Raw genomic sequence first — 18,772 nt, 5'->3', positions numbered from 1 at the left:
ATCTTTAACTTTAGTAGATGAGCCAGACCACTCTCCCCTGTGGCTGTGCCCACGTTCACCTCACCAGCCCTGCGTCGCATCTCTCTGGCACTTAGTATTGTCCAGAGTCTTCATTTTTGGCAATCTTTGCAGGCTGGTGACAGTGGTCTGATTTGCATTTCCCTGATCAGCAGGGGGTCAGGGCCTGCGTTGCCTTTCTTCCTTCTGGCTTTCTTCCTCCTTGGGGAGGCCCCTTTCCCCTGGTCTCCTGGCTCAGCTCCCTCCTCATGCTGTTTCCCAACCACCATGTTCCTCTCTGCCCTCCAGGCTCCTCTGTCCCTAGGCCCCATTCTCTTTCTTAGGGGACAGTCACTCATCCACGTGATTCCTCTGTCATCAATCTTGGAGTAGCAGTCTTGGGCTCCAGAGCAGCTCTCCGGAGGTCTGAGCTTTCCACTGTGTCTATGCGTCCCAAACCTCTGGATTTGGGCTCTCCTTGCATCCCCTCCTGGGTCTTGGCTTTCCCTTCAATAAAATAAGGACAGAAGAAATGACCCTCCACAGAAGCCCTTTCCATTTTCCAAGCAAAACCTGGCATATTTCCTGGAGAGGCCCATGGAAGGTTCTAGCTTTTGGTCAAGCAGAGTCAGTTTTCTCTTGGGGCCATTGGAAAAGGACAGAGCTAGTGGTCTGAAGTCGGCTGAGCTTCTTACAGGGAGACCTTTGTCAAGAGCCATTTCCTGGAACGGGACAGGCATTTAGATGCCAGAGACGGCCACCACAAGTTTCCTGAGATGTTGATTGGAAGGGCTGTTTCTTTCTTCTCAGCCCCTCTCATCTTGTCGCACCTGTAAATTGCTTCCAGAGTGCAGTTTGATGACCGGAGCTCCAGCTCCTTGGGTGGGGGTCCCCGAGTGGGAAAACCATGCAGAAAGCCTTCGTGGGGCAGTGGACCAGGTCTCTCTGTATCAGACTCCGGGACTAGGCTCAAGGTCTTAGACAAGTCAGCCCTTGATGGTGAAAATGTCAGGGGGGATGGGCAGAAGGCTTCCAAGTGCCAGCCAGTGCTGTGTGATTTCAGGCAGGATTGACAGAATGGTGCCCAACCCCACCAGGAAATGACATCCTCAGAAATGCATTGTCATGGCTCTGCCCAGGCCTGGCAGTCTGAGTCACTGCCCCACCCAGTGCTGAGGTGACCATTTGGGGGAGACCTTGATGGAAGGGGGGAGGAGGGAGCTGAGGACCTTGTCCGTATAGTACTTTTTGGCTCTTGAAGGCCCTGGGTATGTCCTGTAGCCTCTCCAGGCCCCACATTAACCCCTCAGTTACTAGCCAGGAGGTCAGCTGATCTTCAGGATCTCTTACAGCTGAAAATTCAGTGACAGAGGGAGAGATGAAGATGTCTCTTGTCCCCACCATGTGAAACTTTGTTGAATTACTAGTGCATGTTCTGACTTCTAATTTATATTTGCACCAAGATGATACACAAAAGTAGGGCAGGCTCAGAAGATTTTGAATTTTGGAAATTTATGGATATGTCACATACCCTTTTCACTAGGGCCACCACTGCTCATCCAGTACCTCTGTGTGAGTTAGAAAAAGACACCTCTTTATTAAGGCACTTTACTTCTGTTTATCATAGAAGGGCAATGAAAGTGCAAATCTGTAGTGTCTGCAGTGTGAATGATGTCTCCTTAATTACGATGCCTTGTGCAGTGTCCAACCTGAGCAATCACACAGGGCGGCTGTGCTGGTCACTTACGGTCATTATTTTCCAAACAGAGCTTAAATAAGACTTTTTTTCTCAACCATAGGCCTTCCCATGTCTTATATCAGAATTCCTGGGAGGTAGGGGGGCTGTTTTGAATGTCAGCCCTAGACATATAGGCAGCTCTCTCCTTCCTCTCTCTATACCTGCTCCACTCAACCAACACCCACACTGAACTATTGCAAAAAGGAAACCTTTCTCAGTTGCATTGGAAATGAAAAGGGTTGAGAGGTTCTGCTTTGGCTCTTGACCATGAGATCCACCCTGTCCCAGAAAGTCATTAAGATGCAGGCAGTAACTGCCTTCTTAACATACTCTGCCAGTTCTGGTAAGAAGGGATCACTTGGAGCATTTCCCAGCAAGGTGATACTTGAGCTGCTCTTCTAAGGGTCCTGCCCCAGCCTGTCTGCTGCCTCCTGCTCACCCCAGAAACTTCCGCATTGAAGGTCATCGGCCAGGGGCCACCTCCTTTTGCCACCCAGCCTTGGTCAGGCCTCTAGAGCTTCTTGCCCCAAAAGCTTTCAAAAAGGACACTTTCCTTCTTCTTGCCCATCTTAACACACACACTAAGATCATTATTAAAGAATAATGTTAATAGCTCCCGTTTGTTGAATCCTTCCTTAGGGGCCAGACGATTTGAGACGCTTTTCATATTTTATTGAATATGCTCAGTAACCTTGTGAGAAAGACATTCTTCTTTCCCTTTTGCAGTTAAACGGAAGCTCAGAGAGGTTTAGTACCGCACCGCGTCCGAAGTCTCCCAGCTGGTAGGCAATGGACTTGAACACGGGGCTGTTGCTGGCTATGTAGTACCGCATTCTTCTGCTTCCAGCAGCAGCAGGGAACGCTAGACCGGAAGCCTCCGCTGGCCTGCTCTGTGGCCTCCGTCCAGGTACCTAGCCTCTCTGAGCCTCAGTCTTCTTAGGCACAACATGAGGACAATAACATGTGCCTTGTTGCTCTATTTCAAAAGCTAAATGGCATGAAACTAAGAAATGTTAGTCTCATTGCCTTGTTTCTTCTCAACAAGGCTGTAAGATGGGCTACAATTTTGTTTTTTACATTCATGCACGCTGCTGTGGGGCTCCTACTAGGTGCTGGGCCCCATGTTTGGTACTGTGGGTTTCTTTACAGTTCCAGGGGCCTGCCAGCAGGTGCACGTCCTGCTGTCTGGAGCCCAGACGGTTCCAGGGACATTGACCCCACCTGATCCCATTATGGCAGGGAGGTGGCTTGTGCAGCAGTGGGTGTGGCTCCAGAGGGGGTAAAGGCCCCGCCCCCCAAAGGGGCACTTATGGTGGGCGGGGCAAGTCTTCCTCTAGCAGTCGTCAGGCCAACGGGCCGGCGTGTCAGTCACCTACGCAGCCAGGAGCCTGAGTGGGGGGCCTTGGGGGCCTCTTCTGGGGGCATCTGGTGGGTGTGGGGCTCAGTCTCCTGGTTTGGGTAGAGACAACTCCTAGGGCTACCAGCTCCAGGGGTCAGATAATGTTATTTCTTTCCCCCAAAAGTCTTTAGAGTTCCCTTCCCTCCCCACATGGGTTCTCCGCAGTCTCAGCCTCGGCTAGACCCCAACCTCACAGCCTGTTTGTTCCTCCGCGTCTCTACGCACAGTTTCCTCAGCCTGCGAGGCCCTTCTTGTTTCCTTCCCCGTCTAGACCCCGCTTCCTCCGGGCCCAGCGAGGATGCCGCTCTCCTGCGGAGCGTCTCCAGGCGCCTAGTCAGACAGCATTGCGGGTCCCGCGTGTGTCCACCTCCGCCCCGGGGCCCTCTGCGCTCAGCCTGGTGTTCGCGTCACAGCACAGCATCCCAGGTGAGAACTGCAGGAGGGCCCGCCGCGCCCGTTTGGGCCTCTCATTCTGCAGACACATCTGTCTCTCCCACGTGAGGGGCACCCGTGTCACCTGGGTCTGTCTCCTAGGGACAGATGGGGGGGGGCTCTGGCCCATCCGACCTTTAAAGATGGCGCTTGGGTGGGGACAGGGAGAGGAAGAGTTCTTACCTGATTTATTGACTGTCTACCGCCAAAGGTGCTGAAATTTTTGCACATGACTTCACTTCATCTTGACCAAACCCTTTGGTAGGACTTTTTTTTTTTTTTTAATTTTAAATTTCAGATGAAGAAACCAAAGCTCAGAGGAATTAAAGTTAATATGAGAGGGGCAAGTGGGAGTGGTGCCTATCTGAAACCTCTCTTCAGAGAATGTTTCAGTCGGGGACATTTTGGGGTTCAAAACCTAGGTTTCTCCACTCTACCATCTTTGCCCTAGTCCCCTTCTCTACCCACCTTGACATCGCATCGCACCTCTGTCCCCACTCAGCAGGTCTGAGGAGGCGCGAACTCTGATTTCTTGGAACCCATGTCCTCAGAGGCCTCTAAAAGGAGGAATGGGTAGTGTCACGGTCACACGAGGGGAGATGCATGTGTGGCAGCCCCCTGGGAGGGGGCAGGTGAGACTGCATCTTGGGTCCCCTCCAAGGCCTCTCTTCAGGCACAGGGTGACTGGGATCTTGTCCCTGGGGCTGACGTCCTTTATGGGGCCAGATCTAGCTTTGTGTCCTTTCCACTTGAAACCTGAGTCCCTTCCGTCACCTTTCCCATTCCTGTGGTGCCGGTCACCATGGAGCCTCAGTAGCCATAGCTTTAGTGAAAGGGGTGGGTGGACAGCGGTCAGTTAGCTTGGGCCACTCCACTCCCAAAGCTGGAATACCAAGGCCAAGGGTGGGGGAGCCAGCTACCTTGGGCAGTGCCTCAGGGAAAGAGGACACAATCCTGGTCCCCAGAACCTACTAGATATTAGCTCTTTCGGTCAGGGGTGGGCTGTTCCAATAGGGGACAGTCACACCTCCATGCCCAGAACAGAACAGGGCCAGGTGCAAATGGGGGCTCATTGGATTGTGTCTTAGACGTCGGGTGCTAAGTCTGATTGATGCTAAACCTCAAAGTTCTATCTGCATTGGGGCTGGAATTTCTGATCTTGATTTTTAGAGTTTGTACATAGATTTTTAAAGTTCCTACTAGGTCATGGGCCCCCGTGATCTCCCTGGGGAAGTGCTGCCCATGGTTCTCACATACAATATAAGACGTGGTTGTTGGTCCGTATGCAGCTGTGGCTGCCTCCCCTGGGGCAGGTGCCTAGGAACTCCTGCACGAAGACCCTGAGGGCCTAAGGGGTCAGCAGTGTTGACACAGTCAGGAGCAGGCCCAGGAGGGGGTCTGCCTGCTGGGTTGCCCTGGCAAGCTGTGACATGGATGAGGGTCTCTCTTCTGTACAGTGGGTGTCCCCAGGGCGTGGAGTCACATCGGCTGTCTTGACCAGTGGCCATTCTGCAATCTGACCTGCTGAAGTGCTTGTGGCAAATGGGGAGGGGGCTGTCTTATTCAGAAGGCCCTTTCCAGTAGAGCTGGCCACTGAGACTTATGTCATCTGTACTCTCAGGCAGCTCCAAATCTTCTCTTTAGCCTCCTAAAGAGCAGGCACTTTGGGGAAACTGAGGCAGCAATAACTACTTTGACAGTGAAAGGTGAGAAGCAAGGCTGAGATCTCATTAGAAAGTGAACCTGAACTGTAACCCATTGGTTCTCAGTCCTTTTTGAACACTGAAGTCACACAGGAGTTAAGAAAAAGAAACCAAAAAGATCCCCATGGCCTGCTTCCTAGAAGACTCTAATTCAGTAGGGGCCAGAGGTGGGACCTTGCATTCTATCATTTTTATCAGTTCCCTGGTGGTTCTGATCCGCAGCCACAATCGAGAACGATTCTCAAAAAGGGTTCTCAAGAAGGGCTGTGGCTAACCATCCCTTCTCTGCCTATAATTCGCATAGAAAATCGATGCTCTGGTTAGCTGTGGTAGCAGGAGTCACGGAGCCTACAGCTCTCACTGTCTACAAAGCCTGGACTCCAGTTTGTTTGCCTTAATTCAGCTGTGGGTGGCCTGTCCCCACCTGGAACATTCATGCTGGGCTTTGCTGGAAGCAGCAGCCTTGCCAATCTCTTGAGTCTCTTTGCCGGCTCACTGGGACTCGGGATGGGGTGTTAAGACCTGTGGAGTCATCTTCTGCCACCTTGCTCAGGAGAAGCGCTGTGTCTCACTGACATTCTCCTGTGGCCAAATACTTATCCTAGTAGTCAGCACACAGGGAGTTGTGAGGAGAATTCTCTTTGGATAGAGAACCCGAGTGCTTGAGGATGTAAGCAGAGAGACCAGGTGGAGGCTGGGCGGGAACCTCTGTTGGGGCCAGGATTGTTGCTAGGAGCCGCTCTGCCTTCTGGGGCCAGGGTGGGGACGGTGGCAGGCTGCCTTCCAGACAGGAGGCAGGTTTTCTCAGTTTCTGAGTTGGGATTTGGTGCTCAGCACAAGGAAGTTGGCACTTTGTCTTGCCCTGTCCCCAGGTGATATCTTGAGGGAGCTATGCCAGAGTAGAGGTTGGGAGATGTGGCCTTTATCCCTGATTTTGTCACCGACGGGCTCTGGCCATCCACTTCACTGTCAGGGTGAAAATGGGTCACCTTTGTCCTGGCAAAGACTCTAAAACTGTGTGAGGTCGCAGAGTCTGGGTGAGACCCTTGTCACATGGAAAGAGAAGTTAGGTCCTGAGCAAGGGCTGATGACAGCCTAGAGGTTTAAGGGAGACCAGGAGGAGGCCTGACGTCCTGCAGGTCGCCACAGGACAATGAAATGACTCTCTGACGGGGGGACTGCAGGCCAAGCACTGTGTGTGGATAGAGCCTGGCACATCCTGAGAGGAAACTGGAGAGCTGGTTTCTGCGGAGACCCTGCCACCTACCCGAGTGAGAAGCGGAGTCACAAAGCTTGACATTCTTCAAGAGCTTCTGGGCCAGTGGGCAGAGAAAATGGGGTTTTGAAGAAAATAGAAACTCATGGGGAAAGAAGGTGTCAGACCCCGCCTTGATAAATTCCACCTTCCCCAGAGACACTAAGGTGTCCTTGTCAAAGCCACAAGTGAAGCCAGCTTCGTGGGTTCGGTGACGGTCTTCACAAACTGCTCTGCCGCAGTTTGGCACCTGGCTTGGCACCTGGAAGGCTTCAAGCATCTCAGAGAGGCAGAATGTCAGAAAAGAGATGTTCTTTGGTCCAGCAGCAGATTTCCTCACTCCAAGAATACCTGGGCTCCTAATGGGCTTCCTGCAAAGTCATTTACTTGTACTGACATCCCTCTGCCGCTCCCCACCATAGGACCGCGGATGATACGGGCTGCCGCCTTCTGGATCCCCAAGGACTGTGCTTACCGCCCAGGAAGTAGCTGCTGCCTCTGGACAACCTCTCAGGCTCCTTCCCCACCCAGGGCATGAGCACCCGTGATGCTGTCCCCCCAGGTAAGGGGCTGCCCTCATCCTGGGAGATGGAGCCAGGCAGGTGACAAGGCCTTTCTGCCCTGACCCAGATCTCTGCTGGCTGACGCTGGCGCTCTATGCTCAGCTTCTTGTCTGGGGGCTCCCGGGCCCAGGGAAAGGCTCAGAGTGTTCTAGAAACTCGGTGGAGGATTGCCTCCACTCTCTGTGCTGGTGGGCCGGCTGAGGAGCTGGCCTGTTTTGTAGTCAGAGGACATAGGGCTGGGCCCTCAGGGACAGCTGGGTGTCTCCGTCTCCTCAGCGGATCGGGCAGGAGAAAGGGAACAGTGTGGCTAGCTCAGGGTTAGGAGATGGAGTTCCAGGCCTGATGCTCTGCTCTGGGACCAACTGTGTGAACCTCAATTTCCTCTGGCAAGTGAGGGGATCCACAGGCCCCGCCACAGATGGAGGGGGTGCTGGTGAGGTGGAGAGCTGCTTTTCCCTGGCGGGGCTGGAGCCGGGGCCCTGGGACCAGAGTAGATCCAGACACAGGTCATCACCTAGGGACAGAGCACCTGGGGCTTTGCCATATTAATGTGAGGACAGTTGCGTAATTTAATGCCACATCAGGTTCCTGCCGGGCATTAGATTCTTACAGGGAAGTGGGAAGTACTGAAAGCTTAAGAAAAACCTAAAAGTCTAGAAATAGGATGCAGGTATGACCGTATGGACCCCTAATCCTGTCCAACTCCTTTGTTTTACTGACCTGGGAACCGAGACTCAGAGAGGCTAAATTACTTCCTCAGGGTCACATGGCTGACACAAGCAGGAAGGGAACAGACTCCTGTTTGCCTCCTGTCTGGGGACCTTCTACCCTGGGAGTGGGCATGCTGGGTAGCACCTTGGCGGAGGCTTCTCCAGGTGGTGGGTCGGGGCCCTGTGCATAGTCCTGAGCTGTGCTTTGGATGGGGTAATACTAATACTAAAGTGCCCCCTGAGTGCAGGTCCTGCAAAGATGGATGGCATGAGGTCCCTGTGCCAGGATGGTTCAGGGCAAGGGGGGAAGAGGCCAGGAGAGGGGAGGGTAAGATGGGGTATGCTTGGGCTGCTGTGGGGGCACCGAGGAGAGGCAAGGCTTCTCAAAGCAGCAGATGCTTCGCTGAGGCTCCCCCTCCCACTTCCCCCGGCTCAGGGCCCCTCCCCCTGAGCCACCTTCCTCCTGAGCTCCCCACAATGTCACTGCTTGTTATTCATTGTCTCCCGCACTAACCTTCGGGTCTCATCAGGGGCTGGGAGGCCGAGTCCCTGACAGGCAGCCTTTGGTAAATATCTAAGGTAGGGATCAATCAAATTGATGTGCTGAGCCAGGGAGGTTTAGGACAAGGTGAAGGTTCAGTGTGGGACACGCTGATGAGGGGCTGGAGGACTCCCAGGAGAGGGTTTTGGGCCAGTAATTGGATGTTCTGCTCTGCGTCCGCGGGGTGAGGTCAGGGCCAAAGCCACAGGTCAGGGGGTTACAGCATGAGGGTGACAATGAAAGGCATGGCAGTGAGAAGCGGCCCGTGAGATGAGCAGAGGACAGAGGCAGGGTGGGGGGTGTGTGGAGGAGGGGAACCCATGATGGAGGCTAAGAAGAGGTGGCCGAGTGGGGGTGGGGGCGCCTGGAGAAAAGGCGGATGGAGAAGGCAGGTGAGTGTGGGAAGTGGGGAGCCAGGCCAAGAGGGCTGAGAAGAGTGGGGTGGTGGGCCTTGGTGGGGATCGTGGTGCCCTGGCTGACTGGGCGGTGGGGTGGTGGGCCCCCCATCCATAAGCCAGGCTCTGGTTTGGGGGTGGGCTACAGAGACCCCAAGGGGAAGAGTGCTGGGGCAGCCTCTTCCCCAGTCCTGGTCTCAGTGGGCTTCCGGTGCTTCTGTCCCCAGCCAAGGTTCTGGCCCCAGTGGCTGTGTACTGTGGGAGTGTCCCTCGGACCAGTACGGGGCCCCGCGCAGTCCCAGGAGGAAGAAGTGACTCCAGGCTGCAGACTTATGGGGAAGGTAAGGTGGGTGGGACTTGGCCTGCTGACTTGGTCACACCAAATGGCCTTCCAGTGCCCTCGGTGGCCTCCCTGGGGACTGGGGGCAGAGAATTGGGGTTCTGCTGGCAGCTGTCCAATCAGGGCCCGGGACCAGAGAGCAAAGCTGGGGCTCCCTCCTGGAGAGAGAATGTGAGTTGTTCTAGAAGCCTGGCTGTGTGGTCCCGCTAGGGCACACGCTATTTTTACTGCAGTCTGCTGCTGAAATCCCTTTTGGTTTTAGGTGGTTCCTTTCAGTTCTGTGCCTCAGGGGTTGGAGGTGCACAGAGGGAGAGCCCCAGGAACAAGGAATTGGGGATCCCAGCACACCCCTTGCTCTCATCAGATCCCAGGGAAAGCCCACATGAAGATGCAGTCTGTTGTCCCTTGCTTGGGGTCTGGGCGGGCCTTCAGCAGCCAGGGCGGTGGTGGGGACAGGGACACCTGTAGTGGGACAGCTGCTGGCGTGGTGAATATTGCAGGCCAGCCATTCAACTTCTACTTTCTGCTCTGACTTCCAGCTACAGACCCTCTTCTCTGCAGAACCCCTGTTCCCGTGTTCGCGAGGGAGAACATGATTGCTCTAGCTCCTTGCCCTCTTCTAGCTACTTCCCTTACAGGCCTGTGGCCAGCACCCAGGTCAGCTTTTGCCAGGCGTGGTGCCACCTAGGATCTGTGGCCTCCTTTGCGGGTCTCATGGCTTAGGTCAAGGCCCTCCAAAAATGCTGTGTGTGTGGCAGAGATTCTAAAAGCTGGTCTCTGTATTTGTTTTCCCTGGCCCTCCCACAGTCTAGGCTCCTTCAAGGACCAGTTCAAACACCACCACTTCATGAAGGCCTTCCAGATCCTTCTCTTCCTCCTCTCTGTGCACAAAACATTTTGTTGGCATCTCTCTCAGGGCATATCTCCCAGTTGACCTTGTAATGAATCCATTGAAAGATGAATCTTTTCCTGTAGTAGACTGAAAGTCCTTTCTCGGTAAATATTGTGTCTCACCCATCTCTGGGTCTCCACTGCCTGGACAGTGCTGGGCACAGAGGGGACACTCTGAATGTTTATTGAATGGGCGATTGGATAAGCTGGTGTCTGCATGGAAGCATGATTGAGTCACCTCAACTTCTCTTTACAATCTGCATTTGGTCTTGTCAGGTATATTGAATGGGTTGGTTGGGACCCTGGAGGTGGCTGGATGGTGGTCCCTGGGCGGAAGACCTTCCCCGAGGATTTACGGCTCATGTCTGTGCTGTCATAGGGCTGCATATCAACTCCCATTTTCTTCCCTTGAGTAGCTCAGGACACACCTTGTTAAGGTCAGGCTTCCCAGAGACTGTTGAATGAATGGATTGACCCAAGATCGATGGTAACATTAAATGATCGGGATTCGTGGGGCAAGGCCTGACTGTTCTAAGGAAGCAGCACTGGAGAGTTCGCTGGGGCCTGGTGCCACCGAGGGTGCTGGGTGCCTAGCCACTCTTACCTCTGTCTCCCTCAGCCTCCCTCCGGCCAACTCCAAGTGTCCTGCTGGAGAAGCCATTGCAGCTGTTGCCTGGACAAGGGGACCCCTACAGCCCCAAGCTGGATGCCCCCCTGAAGGGCTGGCAGGCCAGGAATGGCCACCCCCGGGGCCTTGCGGCCCTGTCTCTGGGGTCCAACCCCCTGGCGCCCTTCTCCTCTCTGGAGTCTGAGGCCAACAGTGTGGCTCGGGACACCACCCAGATCAAGGACAAGCTCAAGAAAAGAAGGCTCTCGGAGGGCTTGGCAGCATCCTCCCGAGGTGAGCCCTGGGCCCTGCCCACCCACCTCCCACACACCCTGAGGCCAGGGACCCCCACTACCCGGCTCTGAGGGTCAGGGGCTGCTCAGGATGCCCCCATCCAGGGCGCTGTCAGCCGCCCTCCTGGGAATGCCCCTCCAAGCTGGGCTCTGCAGTGGCCTTCCAGCTCACCCCCCCATTCCCACCCTGGCCTCCTTCTCCTCCTTCTAGTCTTCTCTCCAGGGGGATCCTTCTAAATTGCCAGTCGGATCATAGCCTCCTTCCTGCTCCCACTCACAATGCTTAGAACCACCCCGAGGTTTTGGGATGTGCTTGGAGTAAGCGCCTGAACAGAGTCCCCAGTGTGTGAGGCCGGCTGCCTTCACCATGTGCCTGAGCCACACCCTCTCCCCTGCTTTCTGCTCCTCTCCCTCCAGCTCTGCTCACTCTCTCCCCTGCACTCTGCTCACTCTCTCCCCTGCTCTCTGTGGTCAGACACACTGACCCTCTAGTCCTGGAGCAGGTGGGCTCTGTCTGGCCTCAGGCTCTGACAGGCTGTTCCCCCCACCCCCCTCCTTTCCTCACGGGGCTACCACTCATCCTTCCTGCTTGGCTAAGGAGCCCTCCTCAGAGAGGCCTCTTGACTCCCCAGTCGGCATCCACCCCAGTGACACTCTCTAATGGAACCCTCTAGTTTTCTCTCTTAGCTCTTCTCACGGTTTGCCTTGGTGTGTTTGCTTGTGTGATTATTTGTCTTTCATGGGGATTTTGCACTTGGTGGAACCTCCATGAGGGCGGCTGCGGAGGCTTCAGTGTGAGGCAGAGTTGCCCGGCAAAGGAGATTCTCCAGAAATCCTTGTTAAACAGATGAGCCAAGAATTGAACAGTGGGCATTTTTTAAAAAAGAGTTTATTTATTTATTTGACAGAGAGAGACAGCAAGAGAGGGAACACAAGCAAGCAGGGGGAGTAGGAGAGGGAGAAACAGGCTTCCTGCTAAGCAGAGAGCCGGAGGCGGGGCTTGATCCCAGGACAGAGCCGAAGGCAGATGCTTGAGGACTGAGCCACCCAGGCGCCCCTAACAGCGGGCACTTTATATTTCTTTCTCATCTGAGTAGTGGATAAACCAGGAAAACAGGCCATGTTCCAATCTTAGCTCTGATACTGGCCAGCTCTGGGACTTTGGGCAAGTCAGTTACCCCCTCAACCTCAGTTTCCCCTTAGTGTAATGGGGATACTTATATTTCTGTGTACCTGAGTGTGATGAAAATATTGTGCACAGAATTCTCAGCACCTGGCATTGTGGGTAGAACTTAATAAATTTTCATTTCCTTTTCTCTCTCCTCTTCTCCTGGAACAATCATGTAACTGGGTCCTTTCTGTAGCTCAGTGAATGTTTGAGTAACACGAGGAATAAGAAGGCTCTAGGTCTTCGGAAGGGGGGGACACTGGGGACATGCTCTCCATTGAGTAAGATACTCCCCCTGCTAACGTCTCCCTGGGGCTGTGACCATGCCCAGGATGACACGGGGAGCCCCTGGAAGGAGTCCCCTGTGGCTGGACAGTATGGAGACAGCAGGTAGGGTATCAGAGTGCTGGAGAAGCTTGCTTAGAATTTCTAAGTGGTACAACTTCTGGAGTTGCTAGACCAAAGGGAGTTCACAGACTCCCTCCCTGAGAGGTCCGAAGTCTTTCTCTAGACACGTCATCTCTTTGTACAAAGTTCTAGAGCAGGAGAAAAAGAATAGGAGTTGTTCTATGCAAGGTGCGGATGGAAGTCCCTCAGCAAGTGTGGCAAGACGGGGATCTCTGGTCCCCAGGGCAGGGCTGTGGCTGCCCTTTGCACCCTGAATGGAGGCTGTGTTGGCTTCTTGGTGCCACTACCCAGATGGGGCCCCAGGTGGGTACTGTCTCCACCTGGCTTGTGACCCCTCCTTGCCTCCCTCCCCTCAACATCCCGGCAGGACTGACCAGAGGGCAAAGGGGAGCCAGGCTCGCCAGGGGAGCAGAGAAGCTATTTGGGACTTGGTGGTTTTGATGCGACCACTTAGGTGTAGCTGGAACAGAAAGGCCTTCGAGAATTAAAGTCTAAGTTTTTTTCACTGCCACCAATCATTGCAAAGATAATCCTGAGCTCGTTACTGTGGGGATGGCAGGGTGCATGGCGCTATTCCAGAGGGCGTGGGCAGGGGGCACCGAATGCCTGTTGGGCACAGACGTTACTCATAAAAGAGCTCAAAGTGTTGTGGTCTGCTTTTAGACTAGGTCAGGATGTCCCCTGTGCCGAAAGAGCAGTACCCCCGTATCATTAGCTGGAAAGGAAGGGGGAACAGAAATAATTTATGGGCACCTGCCATGTGCCCAGTACTTTCTTGGCATTTTATGTAAGTCACTAATCTTTGGAAAACCCCATGACATAAATACATTCATTTTACAGAAGAGCAAGTGGGATTCAAAGACTTGCTCAAGGTCCCACAGCTTGTAGCCAGGACCCACGGTCCTGACTCCTACTCCAGGACTGGTGTCCTTCCTGCCCATCCTGCCTCTGACTTTTAAATAGATGACTTTGATTGGCCCTTTTTGCTAAATTTTATAGGAATGGGAACGGGTCCTTGGTTCTGTCTGCTGCTGAGCCTAGTGGTGGGGTTGGGGCCGGTGGGGGGCTGGTGGTGGATCTCTTTCTGCTCTCACAGTCCCGGCCTCCCCTGGAACCCGTGGCCCTATTGCCAGTGTCGAATTGCCCCCCTCCCCGTGCTCCTGGGACTAACTTATTCCTCACCTCACCCCCCTGCACAGCCTCCCTGGATCCTCTGGGAGGCCCCAGAGGGGTTCCTCTGAGGAGCACCATCCCCCGGGCCACCTCTCAGAGGCTGCTGAGGGCGCCCAGGCCGATGCCTCCCATCCAGAGCATCCCCACCACCCCTGAGGCTGGCGGAGCCAAGGAAAAGGGCCTGGACCCACCTGGAAGCAGTCGGGGTCCCCAGGAGCTGAGACCTGGTGCCCAGGAGGTAAGGTGGTTTGTTCTGCGTTGTGCCTCTCTGTCCTGTCTTTGTTTCTACTCTTTTTTTTGGGCGGGGGGTAAAGATTTTATTTATTTATTAGAGAGAGAGAGAGCACAAGTGAGTGCATGAGCTGGGGGAGGGGCAGAGAGAGAGGGAGAAGCAGACTCCCTGCTGAGCAGGGAACCCTACCCAGGGCTCAAACCCAGGACCCGGGGAGCATGACCTGAGCTGAAGGTGGGTGCTTAACCAATGGAGCCACCCAGGGGTCCCTCTTTGTTTCCATTCCTTCCTACCCTGGTTCCTGAGCCTGGAGCTTCTCCCAAGGTTTGTGAGTGGCTGCCCTCAGGGATAAGGGGGCCACGGGGGTGGGGAGCATCTTTCCCACAGCACCCAAAACCTTGGCAGATGGCCTGGGAGCTCCGGCAGGTTGCCCCAGCGGGGCTGAGCACAGTTGTGTGACCACCAGTCCCACACTTGGGGGTTCTCTAGGCCTTCTCTGGTTTAAATGTTCCGGAACTCCTCATTTGTTTCTGACCCTCGCCGTTATAGGCAAGGGAGAGTGACAGAGGGGAAAGCTGGCTGGGCTAAAACTCAGGAGGTCTGAGTTTGCACTCTGCTCCTCACTGGTGTGTGACCTTGGGCCAGTCCCCCTCCTCTCCGGGCCTAGTTTGCACATCTATAAAAAGAAGGTATTAGACCAGATGTTTTTGAAGATCTGTTTCAGCTCTGATTTGTAGAAGTTTCTGAAATGAGAAGAACAGAAAAACAAATAATAATAACAAAAATGAATAGGGATGAACCTCCCCCCTCCCCTGCCCCGCCCACCTCAGGTCTTCCTCTTGGAGTGGGCAGGGGGTGGGGGTGGGGTGGGGGTGGGGTCCCAGAGTGGTATGGCTGAGAAGAAAAACCAGAAGACACTTCCCAGCACTGCCTGCCACCCCAGTGGCTCCTGGTAAAAGGGACCACCCTATGTAAGGAGCCAGGGACGTGAGCTTCCAGAACTTTCCCCCCAACCTCTGCTCCCAGGTGCAGATCTCCAGACAATACCTGCATTGCAATGATGAGAAGATGCACAAGTCTCTGGGGGGCGTTGTGATCCCGCCCATCCCGAAGGCCGCGGTGTCCGCTGGGGCCTCCTCCTGTACTCCTGGTTCCCTGCCCAGCCGCTTGCCTCCAGGCCAGGGTCTCCTCACGGGTCTGAGGGCCCCCCGCGCACGGTAAGCAGCCCCCTCTCCGTCTAGCCCTCTGGGATCCACTGAGCCTCTGCGCCAGGGCGGAGCTCTGGGGGGCCGGGCACACGAAGAGCCTGGCTCACCCATGGGCCACAGGCCTGGGGACCGCACGGGGCTGATCCTTGAGCCCAGTGGGCTGGGTGTCTGGGCTCAGAAGACAGTGTCTCGGCCTCCGGAGTCCACCAGTTTGCGGATGTCTGTGGTTGTCGCAGTGGTGAATAAAATAGGAGCTCTGTTGAGGCTAGCTCTTTGTTATTAAGTATTTTCTTAATTAATAGATACTAAAAGTACGAGCATTACCAGGTACAGGTATGGAAGTGGGAGGGAGTGGTCCACAGAAGGTCTGGGCATAATAAAGGGTCTTCATACTCAAAGATGTTTGGGACTGGGGTGGGTAGAGGGTTGCTGTGCTGTAATGAATCTTGATTTATGGCATATAAGGAGGACAGGTCTCTTCAGATGGCCCAGAACACCCCCACGGTCAGTCCAAACTGATGCTGGAGTAATTGTGTGTGTGTGTGTGTGTGTGTAAGAGAGAGAGACAGACAGAGACAGAGACAGACAGACAGAGGGAGGATGAGAGAAGCCTCCCTTCTCCAATCCCTTGGGGGCCTGCTGGACCGAGTGCTCCCTTCTCTCTCATGCTTCCTCACCTCTCCATCTCCCATGCTGCCTTCCCTCCTATGCATACACACGTCTACCTCCTTCCCGCCCTGCAGGGTGTGGGCCTGGGCCTGGATCTGAGCGGCCGCTCCACTGACCTCTGCTTCCTCACGTTGGGCCCTTCCTCCCCTCAGAGGTGGTCCTGGTGGCTGGGGGGATCCTCCGGCCCCAGACCAGCAACCTTCACTCCACCCTCGTTGCTCCTGACTTAACATCCTGTGAGGTGTTGACCTCCTTGTCACCTCCTCCTTCCTTCCCTCCTGACTTGAAGCCTGCTACTTGACCTTCGGTGGCAGAACCTTCTAGACAGTGCCCCCTGCACCCTCCTTCGTCCATGTCTTAGATGTGGCCATTCCTGTGGCTCGGTCCTAGCCTTTTGTGCCCGCTCTGTGTTCTCCCCGGGGGAGTCCTGTCTGTGCGGGCAGCTTATGACGATGGGTATCTTCCTCATGCCCTCATCCCCTGCTCTGGCCGGAGGTCTCCCTAGGGTCAGGCTCCATGTCCATCCCACTGGTGGACCTCTTCAGTGTCCTCATGGCCAACACGGATCCGGGGGTCAGAAGGAGGCAGCGACTCTGTGCCACCATCACGGCCACACCTGTGGGCCACTGCACGTTTCCCCAAACCGCCTCCCTCCCACAGTCTCCCGACGTCCCCCAGGGTGTGGGCATTCTCTTCCATCTTCCAGTCTCAGCATCATCTTCGACTCTTGCTCCCGTGGCCCCATGGCCCAGCAGACTGCCACACCCCGTCAGGTTTTCTGTAAGCAAGAGAAAATACGAGGGCTGCCACCCCTCTCTTGCCCCTACCTTCTCCATTTCCACTCACGGGCTCCTCTTGAGCACCCCGACAGCTCCTAGCCCGGCACCTTGTCGTGTGGGCTCTGCGTTCTCATTTTCCCTTCTCCTGCACCGCCCTGGGTACCTTTCCTCCACGTGATCCACATTTTCTGACACCCTGTGCCAGCAGCTTAAAGACGAGTCTCGCTGGTCTGACATTCAGGGCCCATCCCTGGCCCGCCACCCCGCACACCTCCTGTGCTGCCCTGGGGATCCGTCCCACCTCCAGAACCTCCCTGCCCCATCTGCGCAGCTCCAACACCAGCCTTCACCCGGGGCCCCCCATTCGGCTCCTACTGTTTCTCAAGCCCCAGTTGTACACCAGTCCCTGCCGTCAGGTCTTCCCTGCCCTCCCTGGGGAGGTGATTCCGGAAGAGCCTCCTTTGCACTGTCTACACAGCATGTAGCCCACGGACCATCTGACCACACTTTTATTTAAAGCCCCATCTGTTCTTCGACTGGGAGCCCTGCGGGGCAGAGCCCATGCCTCGAAATCTCTGCGGCTCCCACCGTGCCAAGCTTGTACCTGGTGTGGTTTAGTCACACAATAAATACCTCCCCGTTTGTTGCCTTGTTGTGACATGATTCCTCTCCATTAACTTGGGGAGGCTAGCACAGAGGTGGGGAGGAGCCTCCGTCAGCATTTCTTTCGTCCCTTTACTATTCACCCGTCCGTCCACGCGTCCATTTACTTACTTAAGAGCTCTCAAGCACCTGCTACGTGCCAGTTTCCTTAGAAACAAAGCCAAACAAGACAGTCTCTGTGTCCTAGGAGCTCATGAGAGAGATTTATTAGTAAACCATTGGACTGAAGTCCAGTGAGGTAAGCGCTAAGATAGGAGGCTGCCAATCATTCTGGGGAGCCTGCTGGGAAATGATCTCAATCAGGCTGGGAAGCCTTCGTGGAGGAGGTGAGACCGGAACCAAGTTTTGAAGGCTGAGGGAGAGTCTGGGAAATGAGGAGGGAGAGATAGGAGGCATTCCTGGAGCTATAAGGGGTGTGCACTGGTGTTGGTGCGAGACAGGTGGGCGAGGTTACTAGGACTGCATGGCCCCGTGGGCCAAACCGAGAACCGTGAGCTTTATCCTGGAGTAGCCAGGTGCCACTGAAGGCCTTTGGCGTGGAAGTGCCATCAGATCTGCATTAGAAAGGCCACTTCGGTGGCCAGAGAGGGCTGTGCACGCCAGGGCAGAGACTCCTGCAGGAATGGTGGGGAGAAGCCATGGACCCCTGAAGGTGGCAGAGACAGTGATGTGCGGCGTGTGTCTGGACTCAGACTGGTCTGGTCTGGTCTCCTGTCAGCCTGCCCTTGACTTTGCGGATGGAGCTGCATCTCCTGCAGCTTTGAGCTCCAAGCTCCAAGCCGAGAGCCTCCTTACAGAGCTGCCCACAACCCCTCTCTGATTCCCCCCATCTTGCCTGTTGTCCCATCCAGGAACCCCCCTGCTCCTCACTGAGGTGGCTTCTACTTGCCATCTCTCATGGTTCTTTTCTCTCCTCCATTCTTTTAAGATTGGCTCGGGAGAGTGGGCCTCGGGAGAAGACCCCTGAATCTCTGGGTACGTACTCCCCACAAGCACCCCCACTTGCTTTCTCCAACTCCCTGCTTCCTGGACTGGGTAGGGGATCAGAACTAGGGTTGGAGTAGGCGTGAGCACCCTCGGACCTGAGCTCCTCATTTCACGGATGGGGAAGCTGAGGCCATGGGCCCTGCCATCTCAGAGAGCTGCTGGGCCAGGTGTGCTCTGGGCCAGGTGTGTGGAGGTGTCCTGGGCCAGGTGTGCGGAGGTGTCCCGGCACACAGAGCCTCCCGGTAACCCAGCTGCGAGAGGGGCCTGTGTGACCTGTGAACGGCTGCATGGGGACAGCAGGCTGGGTCTTGTCCCTGGTTCTGGAGTCCGGAGGGCAGCCCATCATATGCGCACGTGGGTCCACATGGCCACGGAGACCATGCTTCTGTCACTTTGTGCAGCTGCCCTGTGCTGTTTTAAGCAGGTAGAGGAGAATGTTCCTCACTAGGCCGAGTGTGACATTGAACCACATCCCACGAACCCCTTAGGCAGCGGGTGCTGGAAGGCTTCTGTGTCATGAGAACGGGGCCAACTGGGATATTAGGGAGGCGAGAGGGCATTGGAGGCCGAGGCACAGAGAAGCTTCAGAACAGGAGGCAGGAGGCTCTCTAGCCTGATGAC

General features: G+C 55.1%; 1 protein-coding gene across 2 annotated transcripts in view; it reads left to right on the top strand.

The window, feature by feature from the left end:
• Positions 1–18,772, top strand: part of TOGARAM2 (TOG array regulator of axonemal microtubules 2) — a 48,531-nt gene that overhangs the window by 1,848 nt on the left and 27,911 nt on the right. For both annotated transcript variants that reach the window (XR_006604885.1, XM_004777470.3), the window contains exons 2-9: positions 2,462–2,642; positions 3,406–3,560; positions 6,947–7,086; positions 8,961–9,074; positions 10,584–10,865; positions 13,640–13,851; positions 14,872–15,062; positions 18,093–18,139. Coding sequence is in view for 1 of the 2 variants with exons in the window: in XM_004777470.3 (XP_004777527.2) it covers positions 7,059–7,086; positions 8,961–9,074; positions 10,584–10,865; positions 13,640–13,851; positions 14,872–15,062; positions 18,093–18,139 (874 nt within the window). In the remaining variant the exon portion in view is untranslated. The remainder of the gene's footprint in view (positions 1–2,461; positions 2,643–3,405; positions 3,561–6,946; positions 7,087–8,960; positions 9,075–10,583; positions 10,866–13,639; positions 13,852–14,871; positions 15,063–18,092; positions 18,140–18,772) is intronic.

This window comes from Mustela putorius, unplaced genomic scaffold (assembly GCF_011764305.1).
Source record: "Mustela putorius furo isolate JIRA1106 unplaced genomic scaffold, ASM1176430v1.1 tig00537293_pilon_pilon_pilon, whole genome shotgun sequence".
NCBI classification, from domain to species: domain Eukaryota; kingdom Metazoa; phylum Chordata; class Mammalia; order Carnivora; family Mustelidae; genus Mustela; species Mustela putorius.
Note: the sequence above shows the minus strand (reverse complement) of the source record. Positions and strands in the feature narration are given on the sequence as shown.